Raw genomic sequence first — 18,061 nt, 5'->3', positions numbered from 1 at the left:
CAGCAGCTCAGTGTGAAGAAGAAGCTTCTGATTCACACAACAGGATCATGTGGAGGCAGCCGTCCTGACAACGAACATGGACACACGTGGTAGGAGCGTTCAAATCTTTGCTCACGATCCGTTTCATTCACAAAAAACGCTGAATAACCTGTAAGCCTCACAGATGTGTTTGCTAACATTTGGCTAAAGAAGGCTCTGAACAACCTGTCTTGGGTTCGAGCGGATAACAGCTCACAGAGGGAAACTTAAGGTTCCACTTCCTCTTACTACTCTTCTTTATTACTCAGCAACCTCCAGTGTTAACATTTATAGAGATCTGTTTAAGAGCTGAGGCTGAACTGATGCTTCAAACCCTTCACAACACATCAGGCTGTCCATACACAGTCATGTGATATACTCTCAATATAGACGTATTGATAGGAGAGCAGATCTCAAATGTCCTACGTGAGTATGTGTGTCTGAGAAGTGTCCAGGATCGATCAGTCTGCAGTCAGGACATGTATGGTGCAGATGTCACTACTTGTGTAAGTGTTTCCCTTATTTATCTTGACATTTGCTGCCATGACAAATGTAACGGTCACACACCATGGATTTAACAGAGCCACACACCAAACAGATGAGTGTGTAGGGGACATGTTTTTTTGCATCCTCAGCTCAGATGACTATCTTGTGTCTTCACATCTGTTCTAAGTCATTTCCCTTTTTTGACAACCCAGACAGTTTACTTGGGTTAATAGTGTTATATTTAGGATGAAACTGAAACAGATTGAATCCAGCTTGATCTGTTCTGCTCATTGAACAGAGCAGGGCTCATAAAGTCTTATTTTGAAATGCATGATAATTACTTGTGGAATACCACAGGGCTATTGATTGATGCCTGGGACAAAGGGTAACTTAAAGTTCCATAATGCTGATGCCTGGACTCTGCGTCCATTTAGGTGTGGTATGTGAATGAATTGGTTACTTGAAACCAGTTGAAATTTAAAATACATTAACAGTACACTTGCTGCTGTGCATGGGGTGGCTTCAATCCAAGTCATTTAGATTTTTTTAAATTTAAAACCAATTAAATAAAAAAACACAGAAAAATGATGTAATAATAAATAGTGTAGGGGGAAGCAGAAAACCCAGTAGGCTTATTTTGAAGACTATTTCAAAATTTTGTTGAAAATAATTGACTACCTATGAGTGTCATCGTATTAACAATAAAATGTTAAGCCACAATTATAATAACAAGAACAAAAAAGCAACAATATTATCAATACAAAAGCAAAAGATGTGTGCATGTCATGACCAGTGAGCAGATTCATTCACATGCAGTGTGAATGTGTGTTGTAATCTGGCACAGCAAATGGCGAATTTATTAATCTACATTTTATAGGGACTACCTATAATATGCTTTAGAAAAGTTCAAGAGATGTTGGCATAATCTGAAAAGTGAAAGAATTCACACGAACAACCCCTCAAATCGTAACAACCAGGAAAGTAAAAAGTAGTTGACATATATGCAGGAAATTGCAGACAAAAGTAAATATAATTGAATATTTTTGATTAATTATGTTTAATTTAATTAATTAAGCAAGGTTTCTTAAAAATGTTTTAGCCAACATTTCATTTCTAATTATAGGATGTAACGGTTTATCGTTTTCCATGTTGTGAGAGTATTTATTCACTCTGATAACAAGTCCTAAAAAACATGGAATCAACTGGTTCTGAGAAATAAAATACAACACATCTTTTTATTTTGTAGTATCGATGTCGTTTCCACTAAAAACACATGAACATCACCCAAGTCTGGGGAACAACCTCCCAGTTCGGAGAATAGTAGAGTCAAAGGAGCATGTGAATGCAGCATTACTCATCCTCCATAAAACTCCACTTGACTCAGTTCAATCATGTGCACAATAACAAAACCGATGAAACAGTTAATGTACTGTGTGGCTTCATGTCTATCCAGCACAACAAGTACCAGCAGGTTATGACGTAAATACAAAAGTGAAGCATATGAACAAACATGGTGTCCTTTACAAAAAACATGACTCTTATATTAAAATATGTATTGACGATAAAGAGTGTATTGAACTATACTGAGTGGCTACATCTCCTGTCAGATTAAACAAACTGACATGGATCTTATACCATCACCCTCCATCTCTGTTTTTATACACCCTGTACATTTTAGGACAGTAAATGCCTTTTTCTTTCCACACTTGTTTGTTGACCAGCCGTGTATTCATTGAGTGATAGTGCAGCCTTTTAAAGCTGCATTACACAGTTTGTATATATGTCTGCAGCTGATTCACAACTTGTACACACACTGACCTTTGTCTGTGGTTATTAATACATGTGTTTGTGAAATTTTTATGTTGGCGAACAATCACATAATCACAAAGGAGTGTTTGAGGGTAATCAGGCATGACATTTAAACTACTTGATTTTAAGCAATCCTATGGTTTCTGATTTGTGTCTGTCTAATAATACTTTTTAATACTTGGATGTAATACTGTAATCTTAAGCAAGTATGACTTTCCAAATAAGCATTATCATCAGCCCTGTCATCAGTTTAAAGTCTTTAAGATGACACTGCAGCTCACTGAAGTCAGTTTTCCACTGTGTATCAGTTAGTGTTGGATCACTATTTGGCAGGTACTCATCAGGCGTGTGTCAGGCATGAAACGCAGGGGGCGCTGTTCTCAGGTGAGAGACAGAAGTTGGAGGAGCAGTAGAAGAACCGTAGGTTGCGTCTCACCCGCAGCGGGAGATAAAAGTTCTGCCCCGACATTTATCCTCCAGATAACGTCAACCTTTCTGGGATATACTTATTTTAAACTGGCGGTGTCGTGTTGATGTTGAGTTCAGGTTCTTCCTCCTGAGTGTTCGGACATGAACGAAGTGGGATTTGTGCAGTTTCTGTATTGTCTTTGGAACCGGAAGTGAGTATTAGATTAATGTGAACAACGGGCTTTACCACCGGACTTTACGTCATTTTATCTCCTGGGTCATCGACACAGTTAATGAGAAGCATTAACAAGAACGTCAGGCAAACGAACAACACTTCATGACATATATACTGTCCTTATAACCCTGTAAAGATAATGTTTTATTGGAGCTGAGTGTGTGTGTGTGTGTGTGTGTGTGTGTGTGTGTGTGTGTGTGTGTGTGTGTGTGTGTTTGTGTGTTTGTGTGTTTGTGTGTGTGTGTTACAAGCAGATAGATGAAGACACAAAAAAATTGATAGTATAGTGAATTATACTAAAAACTCCAAATATGAACCATCTGTACATTCTTTCATTGCATTTATTTATTTTACATGAAGTTTTTCAATGAAACTACTGTTTTAACCACACTGACAGAGTATCAATGTAGTGCTGTAAAGTTTAATGGTGGTCTGACAACACAGACGACATAAATAATGAGTTCACCTCCATTTTCCTTCAACATAAAGTTCATATGTTTGACATGATCCGAAATGGGCTACAGAAGCTTGCATCTCTGAACTAGAGCTTTGCCATCCGTGTCAATATTGACTCAGTAGGTGTGTTGTGCTTCCTGGTTTATGTAAGTGTTGTATGAGAGGGACGGTTTATGTTAACGACCCGTAAACTTGTTTTGTAGGAAGTGTGGCGGAGCCGCAGAGCGGACTCCCCTCACCCAGTCCACCGGACCCCCTCCTCTCCCCTGACTCGCACATGGTAAGTAGTGATGGGAGATTCAACCTTTGAAAGGAGTTGGATCCTATGACTTCATTTCTTTCCAAGAGCCGCTCAAAGGAACGGCTCATCGTTCTTTTTGGAGGGGGCTGGTTTATGTGTGAATAATCTCTTTCATGATGATATGATAGGGTAAAATTTGGATGAGAATCATTTTTTGTTAAAGGAGTATTGGCTTTTTCTTTTTCTGGGTTTAACTGCATTTATAATACTTGCAAATCTAATTTTGGTGCTAAGAGATGTTGGATATCCCATCAATCCTTTTTGCATGTGTGGACTAGGTTCAACAGCACACATACTTTCATTGCTAGACCGAATGTCAATTATCTGCATTGTTAACATTACACAGGATGATGTCATGTCAGTGTAATTAATGAGAAGACCCCCGTTCCCTTCTCAGCAACAGAAATCTTGGTTCTCACTGTTCACGTCCGAGGCAGTGGTCTGGCTTAAGGGCAGCAGCATGTTTGCACAGTTATAAGGAACAGCCCACGACTTGGCTCCCTCTGTTCCTACCAAAGACATAGGATTATTCGTTTAAGCTGTTAAACTGTTATTTATGGAAGCAACACAAAATTTGTCAAAAGGCAAGAAAAACAGAAAGCTACAGAAAATGCAATTTGAAATGAAAAAAACTAAAGTTATGGCGATTTGTTTGTCTGATGTGTTGTGAAAGCTTCCACTGACTCCCGCCACCTGCAGATCCGCAGAGAAGTCTACATCACCTTTTATATGTAAACAGACACAAGAACCATAATTTTGTGTGTTGTGTCGCTGCTCAAATCTGGCTTGAGGCAGTATTTTTTATTTATCATGTAACACGTGAGCTGATATGCTAACAGGTCTATGGAAATGTACCTTTTTAACTCTGAATCTGAAACGCTGTTTGAGTCTGAATGGACTGTCTGACTTCCTTTCCTCACCAGGACGTCCAGGGGTATAAGTTTGTGCGCTGGCGGGTGTGCATGTTTCACCTGGCTGCCGTGCTGACCTTGGGTTTGCTCTACATCGTGATCCACTGGCGCCCACGGCTCGGCATCCTCGCACGCTGCAGCTCCTGCCCTCTGGCTTTAGCACATGTTCTGCTAATAAGAGTGAGTAAATATAATACTTCTGTTAATACTACAGATCCTACGTTTGTCTAGATTTGACTTGCACCTCACCTGCGAGTCACTTTGTCCCACATGTTCGTTGTTCATGCATTCAGGCCCCTGGTGGATGAAGCCTGGTCATAAATGATTAGACTGAGCTGTCCTCTCTGTTATAAAACATGCTCTGAATTGTTAGTTTCTCAGTCCAGTCTATGTAGTAATCTAATTACATTTTGTGGGTGAATGTCATCTTCATTTTAAGTACTAATCCACCTTTGAAAGAAGAAGATGATGAGTTTCAGTTTCCAGAAATGCTGTTACAGATTTAAATTACACAGAAAACACTGTGTACTTGTATATAATGAAGAAAAAAATTACCAGCTTTAATTTGAAAGGTTTGCGTTAAAAATATATAACATATCTCATATGTAGTGTTGTTGTTATTGTGTTTATTTGTCTACCATCTCTTTGATACATACGTGCTCATTGAAATGTGGATTCAAATCTGAAGATTATTTGATCTGTGACTTGGTTCACGCTATGCTCTAGATCTCTCTCTCTAATGACGTCTAATCACCCAACGTAGATGTTAGTGCCAGAAGGAAAAAGGGACTGTGTCTGAAGCATGTTTTTGTCTCACTACAGCACAAGCTGCATGAGATGCTTGCTCTCTTGGTTGGTCAGTGCCTTGTTTCCAGCTCTCACAGACATTTATGTACCTTTAACCCCTCAGGACATTTTTGGCAAGCAGCATGTCGTGGATGTCCTTACAGAGGAGCTGGAGGATGGCAGGTTAGCTCCATGTTTCTGTTCTCTGACAGCATCATCTTCAGCCTCTCATCACAATGCATTAAATGAATCTGAATAACAGGGTTAACTGTTAATTACGTCATGTTTTTCCCATTTAGTTTGGAGTTGTTGGGAGAGCACGAGGTCACTGACTGGAGAGATACAGCTCAGCTGTACCAGGAGGAGGTAAGGATCAAGCGTGTGTTTTTCAGAATTAAAGTGCAGCGTGTTCTTCTCTCCCAGATTGATATTTCTCCTTTCATGTTACAGAAAACGCTGCTACGCTACTACCTGTTTGAAGGGCTGCGCTACGTCTGGCTGGACAAGAAGGGAACTTTCCTTCGTGTTAGGTATTGAAACAGGAAAAGAGGAAACACAGAGAGAAAGAGAAATGCTTGACATTGATGGCTTCAGTTAAATTCAACTCTAGAAAATACTAACCAGCATTTCCATCTTTGTCTGCAGTGTCCTTAATGAGGGCTGGACCTGCAAGGACCTGTATGGCTTCCAAAAGGGCCTGAGCCCCCTGGAGCAGAGCTGCAGGTAGGAAGAGCTGCACAGATGGAGAAATCGGGGGGTTGTTCTCAATCTCATTGGACACTGCTGAGTAGTAACACAACATGAATTATTTCAGGAGACGCATTTATGGGTCCAACCTTATTGATGTGCCTGTGAAACCTTATATAGAATTGCTGTTTGAGGAGGTGAGATGGAAATCCCTTCTTTTACAGATTTTTTGGTGCAAAGTATTTTATTCAAAATATAAGTATTGTCTCTCGCTCTCTATCTGCTTCTTCAGGTCCTCAACCCTTTCTATGTGTTCCAGTTCTTCAGTATCATCCTCTGGATGTGTGACGATTATTATTACTACGCCATATGTATTTTAGTGTTATCCATTCTCTCTATCAGCATCTGTCTTTATGAGACTCGTAAGGTGAGTCTCCTGTGGAATACTTAATATGATTATTAGTTATAGTTTTTATTGTTAATATGAAGTATATGAATGTTATGCTACCTTACCCCACAGCAAAGCCTCATACTTCACAACATGGCCCAGTTAATCACAATTGTTACCATACGCAGAAACACCGGAGGTGAGCGCAAATCTTGCATGTCAAATTCTTGTTTCAGAAAATGATGCGTGTGGATATGGCTGTTTATTTAGGGTCATTGTGCTGTCGTCCATAAAGTTACTTAGCATGCAGACAGTCAGACCTCCGTTTCAGCTGCAGTGCGAACCTGCAAGAGGTATCAACGTAGTTTTCTCTCGTGTGCGAGAACTTGTCTTTCACTCTCTAGTCTGTGTACCTGTCCCTAAGAATCTATTGCACATGAGGGGGACCTTTGCATCTACCAAGGATTTAAGGAATTCTGTTCGTAACCTGGCTTCATATAATAATAACCATAGTTTGCTTTGATTGGTTAACTGACACTGTACCAGGTGATGTTTTAGATGTTAGACAGTAATAGCTGGTATGTAGTTGCACCTTGAACCACTACTGTTTTAGTTCTCGTTTCCTCAGTAATGAAAGTTTGAAGTAGAACTTCAGGTGTTCTATCAGAATTATCTCTGAGATACAGTTGTCAGTTTGGGTATGAGATATGTTTAACATGATGCTTTACAGTTCAACAGCACAACAAACTTTATCCTCAAAAACAAAAGTACAATTATCAACACATCCATATTTGTTCTAGCTCTCTTTTCAACCTGAGCTGGGCCAGGGGATGAATCAGCGTTCTGCCCAGTCATTCTGCATTAAATCCAGAACTCTCTACAAGGACATTATCTCTATTTTGTGTTTCTCAGTGGAGGAGCATGTGAGCTCGGTGGAGCTGGTCCCCGGCGACTGTTTAATCATCCCTCAGGAAGGTTTGCTGCTTCCATGTGATGCTGCCCTGCTGGCTGGGGAGTGTCTGGTGAACGAGAGCATGCTCACAGGTGATCATCAACCCTGAACGCCACCATCAGGCAGAATATAACTGGAGCCACTATGTTTTATAACTTCAGATATAAGATAATTTTCTCCTCTTTGTGTTCACTTTCTCCTCTAACAACTAGGCCCTTGAAACTCTTTCAGAAATCACACAGTAACTTTACTTTTACAGAATAGTTTCACTTTGCTTGAGTGTTGTCAGTTGTCAGTTTTCATTCTGTGCTTGGGATTTATTTATAAATGTCATTAACTGATGCAGAATCTACTGGTGTATGAACCTGGGATCTGTCTCTGTGTCAAGGTGAAAGTATCCCGGTGCTAAAGACCCCGCTGCCGGCCGGTGAGGGAAGGTACAGCTCCGAGACTGAGCGCAGACACACACTCTTCTGTGGTACCCAGCTCATTCAGGCCAAAGGTGGCCGGGTGGGAAGTGGCGGTGCTATTGCTGTGGTGACGAGCACTGGTGAGTAGTGAAACTGATGACCTGAGGCCGTAATGTTTTAGTGAGATATCAGTTACTGGTTCAAACGTATATAATTTAGTGGCCATTGTTCATTAGGTTAAATGACCTTTGGTGAGTGTTTGGCCACTAGTAACGCTAGGGAGCAACGTTTTTATGAGTGGGGCAATATTGTGTCGTCTCTTACACATGAAGTCTGACACGCTTGCAGATCATGCTTTATACAATCCTGCTGCTGCTATCTTGTTATTCTACTTATCAACAGGGGGCAGTAATATGGCTTAAAAAAGGCAGGAAACAATGGGATATTGATAAAAGAAGCATTCATGAGAACAATTGTTGTTTCAAAATGTTCAAAGAAATCAGCTTTGCAAATGATTTATAAGGAAGGAACTATAATCAAAATGGTTGTCAGAACTGCATATTAAACACTTTGAGCTTTGGAAGCCCAAATCAGACCTGGTATTAACAGCTGTCCTCTGAGATCAGATTACAAAAAAAGTAGTTTGTTCACACTTGGCAATAAATTGTGTCTGTTGTGAGCACTTCTCACTTTCCCCATTTCTATATGCAAACAATCAAACATGTCATTTGGGTTCACGAAGACCAAATGTGGTTTTCACCCAGTCTGAGCTTACTGGTGTGTCAGCTGACATTGTTTAGGTGTGTGTGTCAGCATTAGTGAGAGAGTGAGAAATACACAGCATGCAGTTCTGCTAAGAATTGGAATAAGTATCAATCCTCATGTGGGGATCAGTGTTGGTGTTGTGGCAACAAACAATTGAATGATGGACTCTGCGAAGCGTAAAACCGTTTTAATTGATTGTGACCCTGCGCTGGGTCAGAGGTCACCAGCTGGGTAGGCTGTTCCTCATATTTGCCAAGGATACATTTGCATTCATACAGTGAAAAGAATGTGGCCACATGTGTCCCAGAAAATCTGAGACCTGTACTTTGCGCTGAGCAATTGTGATCCGATTACTCAGGACAGATGTCAATACCAGGTCTGCTGACCTCTCGATGACTAATATCAAGTTTCTCAATAGGTTCTGACCGAACAGACTATCAATCTTAGTTTAAATTTTCGTAAAAGCTGTTGAATCCTTTCCATGGGAGACTTCATTTAATATAGTATCACTTCCTCTCCACTCAAATTTGCCTCATGTTTCTTAACAGTAGTCTGAGGCAGTTTCACATCTTCTGTGGCCACAGCCCCAGCCTCCTTGTTTCGTAGGACCTCTTCTAGAAGTAAAACCGGTTTTCTGTGTTCTCTCTCATCCTCAGGGTTTTTCACAGCCAAGGGAAACCTGGTCAGCTCCATTTTGTATCCTCAGCCAATCAGCTTCCGCTTCTACCAAGATGCTACTAAATTCCTGCTCATTTTGGGCTTTTTGGGTAAGAACTTTAATAGCAGCTTGATTCATTATGTTTCAAGAATGAAGGAAAAAGTTAAATGTAACTGTAATAACATGTGCAATTAAAAGAACAAGCAACTCGGCAGCTGAATTTCCCAGTTTTTTTATTTCAATCCTTTGACCAAACGTTTAATGTACATTAATAAAAAAAAAAAACTGCATTGTCCCCCTCTGTTTCAGCTTTTATTGGCACCATTTACAACTTTGTGGTCCTCTACAAAGCCAATGTAAGTGTACGCTACAATAGACTGTATCTTTATTTTACGACAACAACAAATAATGTGATGTCACTGACTTGTGATCCGTGTTTAGGTGTCTTGGGGGTTTTTAGTGGTCAGGTGCCTGGATATAGTGACCATTGCAGTGCCTCCTGCCCTTCCTGCTGCCATCACCACTGGCACCATCTACGCCCAGCGAAGACTGAAGAAACAGGGCATCTTCTGCATTAGTCCACCTCGCATTAATGTCTGTGGCAAGGTCTCCCTCTTTTGCTTTGACAAGGTGAGGATGAATCCATCGACTGAAGTTTACTGTGTATGTGGAGAACTGTCATGGCATCAGTTGGATTTTTCTTGTTATCAGACAGGAACTCTCACGGAAGAGGGTCTGGATGTGTGGGGAGTGATGGAGGGGGGACCATCCAGTTTCTCAGAGCTGGTCCCAGAACCCAGACTCCTGGCCCCAGGGCCCATGCTCTCAGGCCTGGCCTGCTGTCATACTGTGACTCTGATGCAAGGGCAGCCCATTGGAGACCCTCTGGAGCTCAAGATGGTTGAGTCCACTGATTGGGTATTATAGTGCAAAGCTCTTATTATTTACTGGATATCATTTGAAGGCTTTAAATAACAGTTTGCATAGAATAACTGTCTTTGCTAGTAATATTCCTGTAATGAACTATACATTTTGGTGACAATTACAAAATAAAAGGGTCTAAAGATGATGAGCAGTTCAAGAATGTTGCCTAAATGTATAACTGGAAAACCATTAAGTGACCATGAAGACATTGAATCTAATCAGACATTTGAAGAAACGCTATGGAAACTTTTACTGAGCAACATGCCCTCTGCAGCCACACATAGTGATTGATTCTGTCAGGCTCCGTGTCTGATAATGCAGTTTGCATATCGAGAAAAAACTCCATCTGTTGCCTGGAGCTCTAACTGTTTATGGTCCCACTGCACTACTGCTTACTGGAGATTGTACCTGATCACTAAAGCTACATAAACATGCTAAAACAAGTATTTAGTGTGAGGAGCAGCATCATTCACCCTCTTTGAAGTCGATGTACCATTAAAGCAATATTGAAGCTGCTATTTTAAGGTAAAAACAATGCATAGTGTTTCTTTAATGCCAGCTTTTGCACAATTGTTCATTTTGGATAGTCGGTGCTACAAACACATGTTGTCAGTACTACAACATAATTGAGGTTTGACACTTGACAATTTTTATTTTCAATTCTACACCAAATTAGCAATTTACAAAAATTGAAATCTCACAAATCCCCAAAAATTGAAAAAACACGATTTCCTTATTCCGTTTAAACAATGCTTTTAAAGTTTGCTTCCTGTTCACACCTCTGGGACATAATAAAAAACATTTTACGATTTTGCACTCTTCAGGCGATTCATTTCCCCAATTCGTACTGTGACATTTCTTCTCACAGCTAATTTCCATGTAACATTATTAAACATCTGTATTTTTGTATAATTTCCAGACCCTCGAGGAGTCTGAGGGAGATGAGAAGGTGCTGGATGCAGAGTTTGGAGGCTACAAAGTTTTGGGTGTTATGAGACCTCCGACTCTACAGCTCCAAGCTCAAGGAACAGTGAGTGTCCCTGACATCAACAATTGGGAGTTATGTGTTACTGAAGTGAACAAACACTTATCACTGTAACACTGTTTTACATGCATTGATTGTTCCGTCCATCTAATAATTCCAGAAAACTGTCTATAATTAGTTTGCATAGCTCAATAACTGTTCATCTTATCAGCTTCACACTTGGCATGTGTATTGTTCGTGGTCCACGGAAATATTTAAAACTAAAAGTTTTCAGTTATGCAAAGCCTTTTCTCTTCTCTTTTCTTTCCTTTTTATTGTTCAGTCCACCAGTGAGGCGGTGGCTCTTGTTCAGCGATTTCCTTTCTCCTCGGCGCTGCAGAGGATGAGTGTGGTCACTGTGGTCGGGGGGGGTCACTCAGCATTCGCCTTCATTAAAGGATCCCCTGAGATGGTGGTGAGCCTCTGTCGAGCAGAAACAGGTCAGAAACCTTATATTAACAATAACTAAATAAGCTTTAAGTGAGATCCTTACTAAATGTTTTACTTCTCATGTTTAAGTGAACTCGTCATTTTAAAGTGTAAATATATATAGAGAACTGTAATACAGCATTTTAATAATTTATCATCAATAGCAAACAGGCTTTCTCTAAATGAAGAGTATAGCAATACACTTCCTTTGTGTCTTTATTTTTTCTGTGACATTTATGTTCAATAAGATTCTTTCTGTTTATAGTGCCGGAGCAGTTCTCCAGCCAACTACGCAGCTTCTCCAGTGAAGGTCTCAGGGTTCTTGCACTTGGCTATAAACCCTTGGATGACAACACTGACCCAAGCACCATTAAACGGTGAGAGCCCAGTCTGTATGTCTGGCTTCTTCAGAGACATTTGTATTTGCTTTCTTTAAGCAATAACAGATGAGCTGTGTGTTGAGTCCCTTGTGTCTGTCCACAGAGAGGAGGTAGAGAAGGACGTGCAGTTCTTGGGTTTTCTAATGATGAAGAACTTGGTGAAGCCGGACAGTGCCATTGCAATTAACATCCTGAGACAGGCACATCTTCGCAGCGTCATGGTCACTGGTAGGAGAAATTCTGTTACTCAGAGGATACTATTTTTTAAGATATGAAGTTATACTATACATATATATATTAGGGCCATTATAGCCGTAAATTTTTTTAACTCGAGTTAAAGCAGAGCTGCAGCTGCAGCTTCAGTATCTGTGTTCCCCTCCAGTCTGACCTGCTCTCGCTTTTTGTTTTAATATTTCGCCACCTAAAATATATATTTTAAAGCTATTGTAGCGTCCCACAGGACACGCAACTTCTTCGCGGTTTAGTAACTGGTATTTTCCTCTACACGAACATGTGCACCTCTCGCTGTTACTCCGTCACTGCAGACATCAACACTTCACTTCCTCATTGATCCCCGATCCCCCCATCCTATTGGTCCAAACAGTCACATGTCCCACCCAGACCCCTTCACTGACCGTCAGACATCAGAGCGCTCCTTCAACAGTGTTTTACTGAGCATACGTCAAAACCAAACATAAACATAAACCCAGTCCGTTACACTATTAGGCTGCAGCTATATGTTTTTATTTATTTAAAAATAGGGTACTTCTTATTTCATACATTTTCCACAAATAAGGGGAAGACTCAAATAGCCCTACAAAGTTCTGTGTTTCATTTATTTCAAAGTAGGCCGACACTTGCCTGTGTATTTTGTTTGTTTGTTATTTTGTTGCTTGTCTGTTTGAGTACCTAGCTGAAAGCAAAGAAGTAGTAGACTTACCTTTTATTGGTAACCTAACTGTTATGGTTCATTGTTTCTGAAATAAGAGGACTGACTGCTATGTTCACAGCAAACTTGGAAAAAAAAGAAAATATTAAGCCATGGTTTAACTGCACTATAGGCTGAGTCCTTGTTTACCTGAAATGTGCACTTTATAATTTTATTTTGTACCGCCCTGTTTGGCAATGTTTCCATGTTGATAAGAGCATTAAAACGAAAGTAAAATTATGGAAAAATAATAAATGAAGGAACATTCAGAATAGATACAAATTTGCGATTAATTGCGATTATTCGCGAGTTAACTATGACAAAATGCGATTAATCGCGATTAAATATTTTAATCGTTTGACAGCTCTAATATATATATATTACTATTGTTTCCCAATTACATATAACTTCTTTTGTATTGATCATTATGTTTTGTCCACACAGGTGACAATATTTTGACAGCAGTAAATGTAGCAAAAAGCTGCCGGATGGTGGGATCTGATGAGAGGGTGATTTTCGTCAATGCCACCCCTCTTACTGCCCAGTCCATGCCCACGCTGAAGTTCACCCTGGAAGAGGATGTGACAACTGTTTCAGAAATCTCAGTAGAGATCAACACATGGGTCAGTCCTGCTCAGACTCAACACTGCAACACACTGGTCCTCATGCTGTTTGAGACAGTTGTCAGCATCTGGGAAGAATCAGGGACCATAGGTCTCTCTTTCTGACTTTCTGTCCCTGGCAGTTTTGACTGTAGCCACAACTATGCTTCTCTGTGATGAATGTTAGAGTGGATGACCTTCATCTTCTTGTCAGACTGAGGAGGAATCATGGTCTTTTCCTCAGTGGCCAAACTGTGGAAATCAGTTTATACTTATCCGCTTTTTCATATTGGATAATTAAGGAGTTGTCTCATTAGCACATAAAACCACAATCATAACTTGTGTTTTTATACTGTCGGGATGAATTTTAGTTCCTGTTACTGATGTTCTTACCTCTCCTCTCAGGGCCTGCACCAAGGGGGGTCTGGTTATCACTTGGCAATTAATGGCAAGTCCTTTGCTGCGCTTCGTGACCACTTCCCGGAGTATTTGCCAAAGGTAATGTAAGATGTGTAATCCTAGCAGAAATATTCTGAACATGAGCCAAGCTGTGACCTGAAGAAAGATGAAGTTACATTATAGTTTGGTCAAAACAAAGACCTAACTCTACTTTGTCTTGATGTGCCGGCTTTTCAGGTTTTGATGCGAACTACAGTATTTGCACGCATGACTCCTGACCAGAAAACCCATCTGGTGAAGGAGCTGCAGAACCTAGAGTGAGTTCAAACATCATCAACAGTTTAATGCAAACAAGTCATGAGAGTAATTAAGGCTAGCAGGATGATCACAAGTTATTGCAGGATGTGTTTATGATTTTTTATGAAAAAAAGTTAATGTAATGTCATGTTTATTAGGTGTTGATTGATGAGCAAAAACTGCAATTGTATTCATTTAAAACTGAATTAAGAACAGAGTATGTAATATGTAGACACTTCTTTTTGTTTAATACTAAAGCCACTGTAGAAAAACAATCAGGCCCCATTATGTCAGTGACATCTCACTGTGGCAAACACTAATGCTCTATTACCTGACTTTGAATAAGACACCAGCTCTTAGTGAATTTATATTGCTCCTCTTCTGTTACTGCAGCTACCGGGTGGGCATGTGTGGGGACGGGGCCAATGACTGTGGAGCCCTGAGAGCTGCGGATGTGGGGGTGTCCTTGTCTGAAGCCGAAGCTTCGATTGCTTCACCTTTCACTTCCAGAACCGAAAACATCAGCTGTGTGCCGCTGCTCATCAGGTGAGGAAGTGTTGGTGACGACTTCTTGGAAACCCAACATACCTCTCGATGTTTGTGGTTCAGTATCTTTAGTGTGAGAATTAACAACAAGTTTTGGCTTCTTGTCTCTGCAGAGAGGGCCGGTGTTCTCTGGTCACGTCCTTCTGTCTCTTCAGATTCATGGGCCTGTACAGCCTCATCCAGTTCTGCTCCGTCCTCATCCTTCACACAGTGAGTAGCAGCAGCCCTCACTGTCGAAGCAACCATGTTTCTCTGCTCAGGTCCGCCACAACTTGGATCAGCAGATTACTGATCTGACACGAGACACTGAAAAAACATCACAGTACCAGACAAATTCTGATTTGGCCTGCGGAATAAAACAACACACATAACAAATACAGTTTAGTGTGTTGGCCCACTGCCCAGTTTGATACGAGGGAGCAATGGAACTACCAAAGGTGGGGACTTGTTAGAGCAAGTTGTTTTGGGTGACAGATTTTTGATCGAGACGCCACCTACTGGTCTGGAATGCTTGCTTGTGCGTTTCTAGAAATGTTTGTGTTCTAGTCTAGAACATAAATATTACGTAATTCAAAGGTTGTGTGGGCAGAGACAACTTTTTTGGAAACTGAGGGAAAAATACTTGTTCAGACAAATATCAGCAGCAGTGTAGACAAGGCCACATTTTTCCATCAGACCTTGTCATAATATCAGTGATTTCAGCTGTAACTGTGCACGTTCCAGCGACAGGGTGAGCAGACCTTTTAACATGTAACTTCTTCTTGTGTTTGTCCAGGTGGACACATCTGTGGCTGACCTGCAGTTCCTGTTCTTTGACATTGTTTTGGTGACCACTCTGGCCGTGGTGATGGGAAAAGGGGGCCCCAGCAACCAGCTGCATCCGATCAGACCCACAGCCAACCTCATGGCCCTGCCCGTCCTCGGCAGCCTCTTCATCCACAGCTGCCTGATCATCCTGGGTCAGCTGGCCGCACTCTTCATCACCACCTCACAGGACTGGTCAGTAGAAAGAGGTTGTTTTTATATCCCACCAGAACATTCGAATAAAACATTTTTCCTTATCAACCGTCTCAGGTTTAGGAAAAAATAAGAATCCTGTTTACAAATTATTTTTATACAAATCTGTACACAAACCTGTTGTATCATTTTAGGTTTATCCCACTCAACTCAACAGTGGTCGGAAAAGACAACCTACCCAACATGGAGGACACCAGTGTGTTTGCTTTGTCTGGTTTCCAGTACATCATCATGGCTGTGGTGGTCACAAAGGGCTACCCCCACAAAAAACCTCTCTACTACAATGGTGAGTCATCAGTAAGAAGCATCAGGAGGGTTGAAAGGGTGTGTGTTCTGAGCAGGGCCAAAAATTGGTTAATCAAATATAATGTGAATATAATGAAAAACTAATCAATTTTTGTTTCATCTCATATTGGCAGCGATCTTCCTCTGTCTTGTGATCACCCTCCTCTCCGTGATGTCCTGGCTGGTGTTGCACCCTGGGCATGAGGCTGCCTACCTAATGTCACTGTACACCATCCCGGACATGAACTACAAAATGCTTCTCGTCGCTGTGGCTGCTCTCAACTTCCTCATCTGTTTCATTGTGGAGGTGAGTGTGGTTGGGACACTTTTGAGGATTGTTGTCTTCAACCCCGTGTCTGCCACTGTATTCTGCTTCCCCCAGTAAGAACTTCCTCAGAGTTCATCATTCCAGATTCACATTTATAGATAGCGTTTTAAGGTTACAGTGCTGCTTGCTTTTTCCATGAGTGATCTTCTATCCTCCTGAACATTAAGATCTATGACACTTTTTGTTGTAGTTGTTACTTGATACACTCTAATGTTAATGTTTGTTCATGGTTTAGAGATTTAGAGTTTCTGTGTTAAGAGATTGGTAGCATACCTGGCAACAAAACACTTTACATTTAAACTTAAATAATTAAATGGATAATATCCTGAACCTCTTTAAGTATGGAGGAAAGGGGGTGGTGATGGCCTATGGATCAATAAAGTGTCAATCCTGGACTCACAACATGCGCTCCTCTTTTTCTAATAAAATTGTGTCTTGGCCGGATTCAGTGTTTCAGGCCTGGTCGTGTCTTATCTGTCTATGGAAATTTCTACTTTTTAAAGAAAAATGTATTTATGTGATGGAGCCAATTATCTGCTGAGGTAACATAATTTGCATACAAATGTTCCTTTGGTCACATGTTTCAAATAGAAACCCTCCCACCCACGCCATGTTCCGTCTGAGTTTTCCAGCACCACCTTAAAGAGCAGAGCCTTTTTATCAAAATCTGAAAATCGGTTTGTGGCTAAACTATAAAATATCAAGCCTCAATTACATTTCTTAGTCATTAAGGTTACATAGCAACATCTTAGGAAACATTTCCTAATTTTAATATTTATTGGTATCGAGCATGTTTTTTCTCCTGTTTTACATTGGTATCGGCTCCATAAGTCCAGGGTCTGACAAGTTAAAATATCTGTAAAAAGGTTCATTGTTTATGCACCAGTAACAAATGAACTCATGATGGATGCCTCTATGGCACCGAAGCCCTTGTTAACTGTACATTTACTGTTTATCTTCATCCAGGTGCTGGTTGACCTGGGTCTCCTGAATTGTCTTCGGCTGCTGCGTCGGAAGCGTCCGTCCAAGAAACCTTACAAGCGTCTGAACCTTCTCCTGTCTAACTCGCCATCATGGCCGCCCCTTAATCAGACACTGTTTCCCACAGATGACACACTCATCCGCTTTTCCTAGCATCCCCTCTGATAGATAACTTGACGTTCATTAGAAATGTTCATTTCATTTAGCTGACACTTTTATCCAAAGCGACCTACAATAAGTGCATTCAGCAGCGATGTCTGAGCTGCAACTACAATTTCACCAACAATGCAAAGTTGTGTTTACCTCTTAATAAAAACTATTTTTATCTATTTATACCACAGTGTGTTGAATTGTGTTCATTATTCCAATCAATGGTTGTTGTGATTATTAGTAGACTTCACTGATTGGTTTGCATGTTGTAAATAAAGGGTCATGCTACCAAAACCATATATATTATCTCTCACCTCACCTCTACGGGTATAGTTCTGGTTTTAGTTGTTAGTTGATTTCTGTTTTATTCCCAGACTAGTTGGTGAGTAGTTTTTAAAAAGATTTGTAAATTTGTAAACCGGATTCTGTCAGCAATAACACCAGGCATGGATCCACTACATGTACTACTACTACTTTAAAGAGCAAGCATCACAACATGCA

The 18,061-nt window shown here is 40.6% G+C and overlaps 1 protein-coding gene across 2 annotated transcripts; it reads left to right on the top strand.

Moving 5' to 3' along the window:
- atp13a2 (ATPase cation transporting 13A2) lies at nucleotides 1-17,743 on the top strand. Of its 2 annotated transcripts, none has more exons than XM_061075296.1 (29): nucleotides 1-89; nucleotides 3,616-3,692; nucleotides 4,637-4,804; nucleotides 5,535-5,593; nucleotides 5,710-5,776; nucleotides 5,861-5,940; nucleotides 6,056-6,133; nucleotides 6,225-6,294; nucleotides 6,390-6,524; nucleotides 6,618-6,684; nucleotides 7,398-7,529; nucleotides 7,826-7,987; nucleotides 9,269-9,379; nucleotides 9,580-9,626; nucleotides 9,712-9,900; nucleotides 9,982-10,188; nucleotides 11,114-11,224; nucleotides 11,502-11,658; nucleotides 11,913-12,024; nucleotides 12,131-12,255; nucleotides 13,400-13,578; nucleotides 13,963-14,055; nucleotides 14,194-14,273; nucleotides 14,647-14,799; nucleotides 14,913-15,009; nucleotides 15,575-15,798; nucleotides 15,951-16,102; nucleotides 16,236-16,408; nucleotides 17,396-17,743. In XM_061075296.1, the coding sequence occupies exons 1-29, from the start codon at nucleotides 77-79 to the stop codon at nucleotides 17,561-17,563; spliced, it is 3,486 nt and encodes a 1,161-aa protein (XP_060931279.1). In that variant the 5' UTR covers nucleotides 1-76; the 3' UTR covers nucleotides 17,564-17,743. The 2 variants fall into 2 exon arrangements, with proteins under 2 accessions (XP_060931279.1, XP_060931280.1); XM_061075297.1 differs by lacking the exon at nucleotides 1-89 and adding an exon at nucleotides 2,724-2,933.
- Nucleotides 17,744-18,061: the final 318 nt, after the last annotated feature.

The sequence above is a fragment of the Limanda limanda genome, chromosome 7 (assembly GCF_963576545.1).
Source record: "Limanda limanda chromosome 7, fLimLim1.1, whole genome shotgun sequence".
NCBI classification, from domain to species: domain Eukaryota; kingdom Metazoa; phylum Chordata; class Actinopteri; order Pleuronectiformes; family Pleuronectidae; genus Limanda; species Limanda limanda.
Note: the sequence above shows the minus strand (reverse complement) of the source record. Positions and strands in the feature narration are given on the sequence as shown.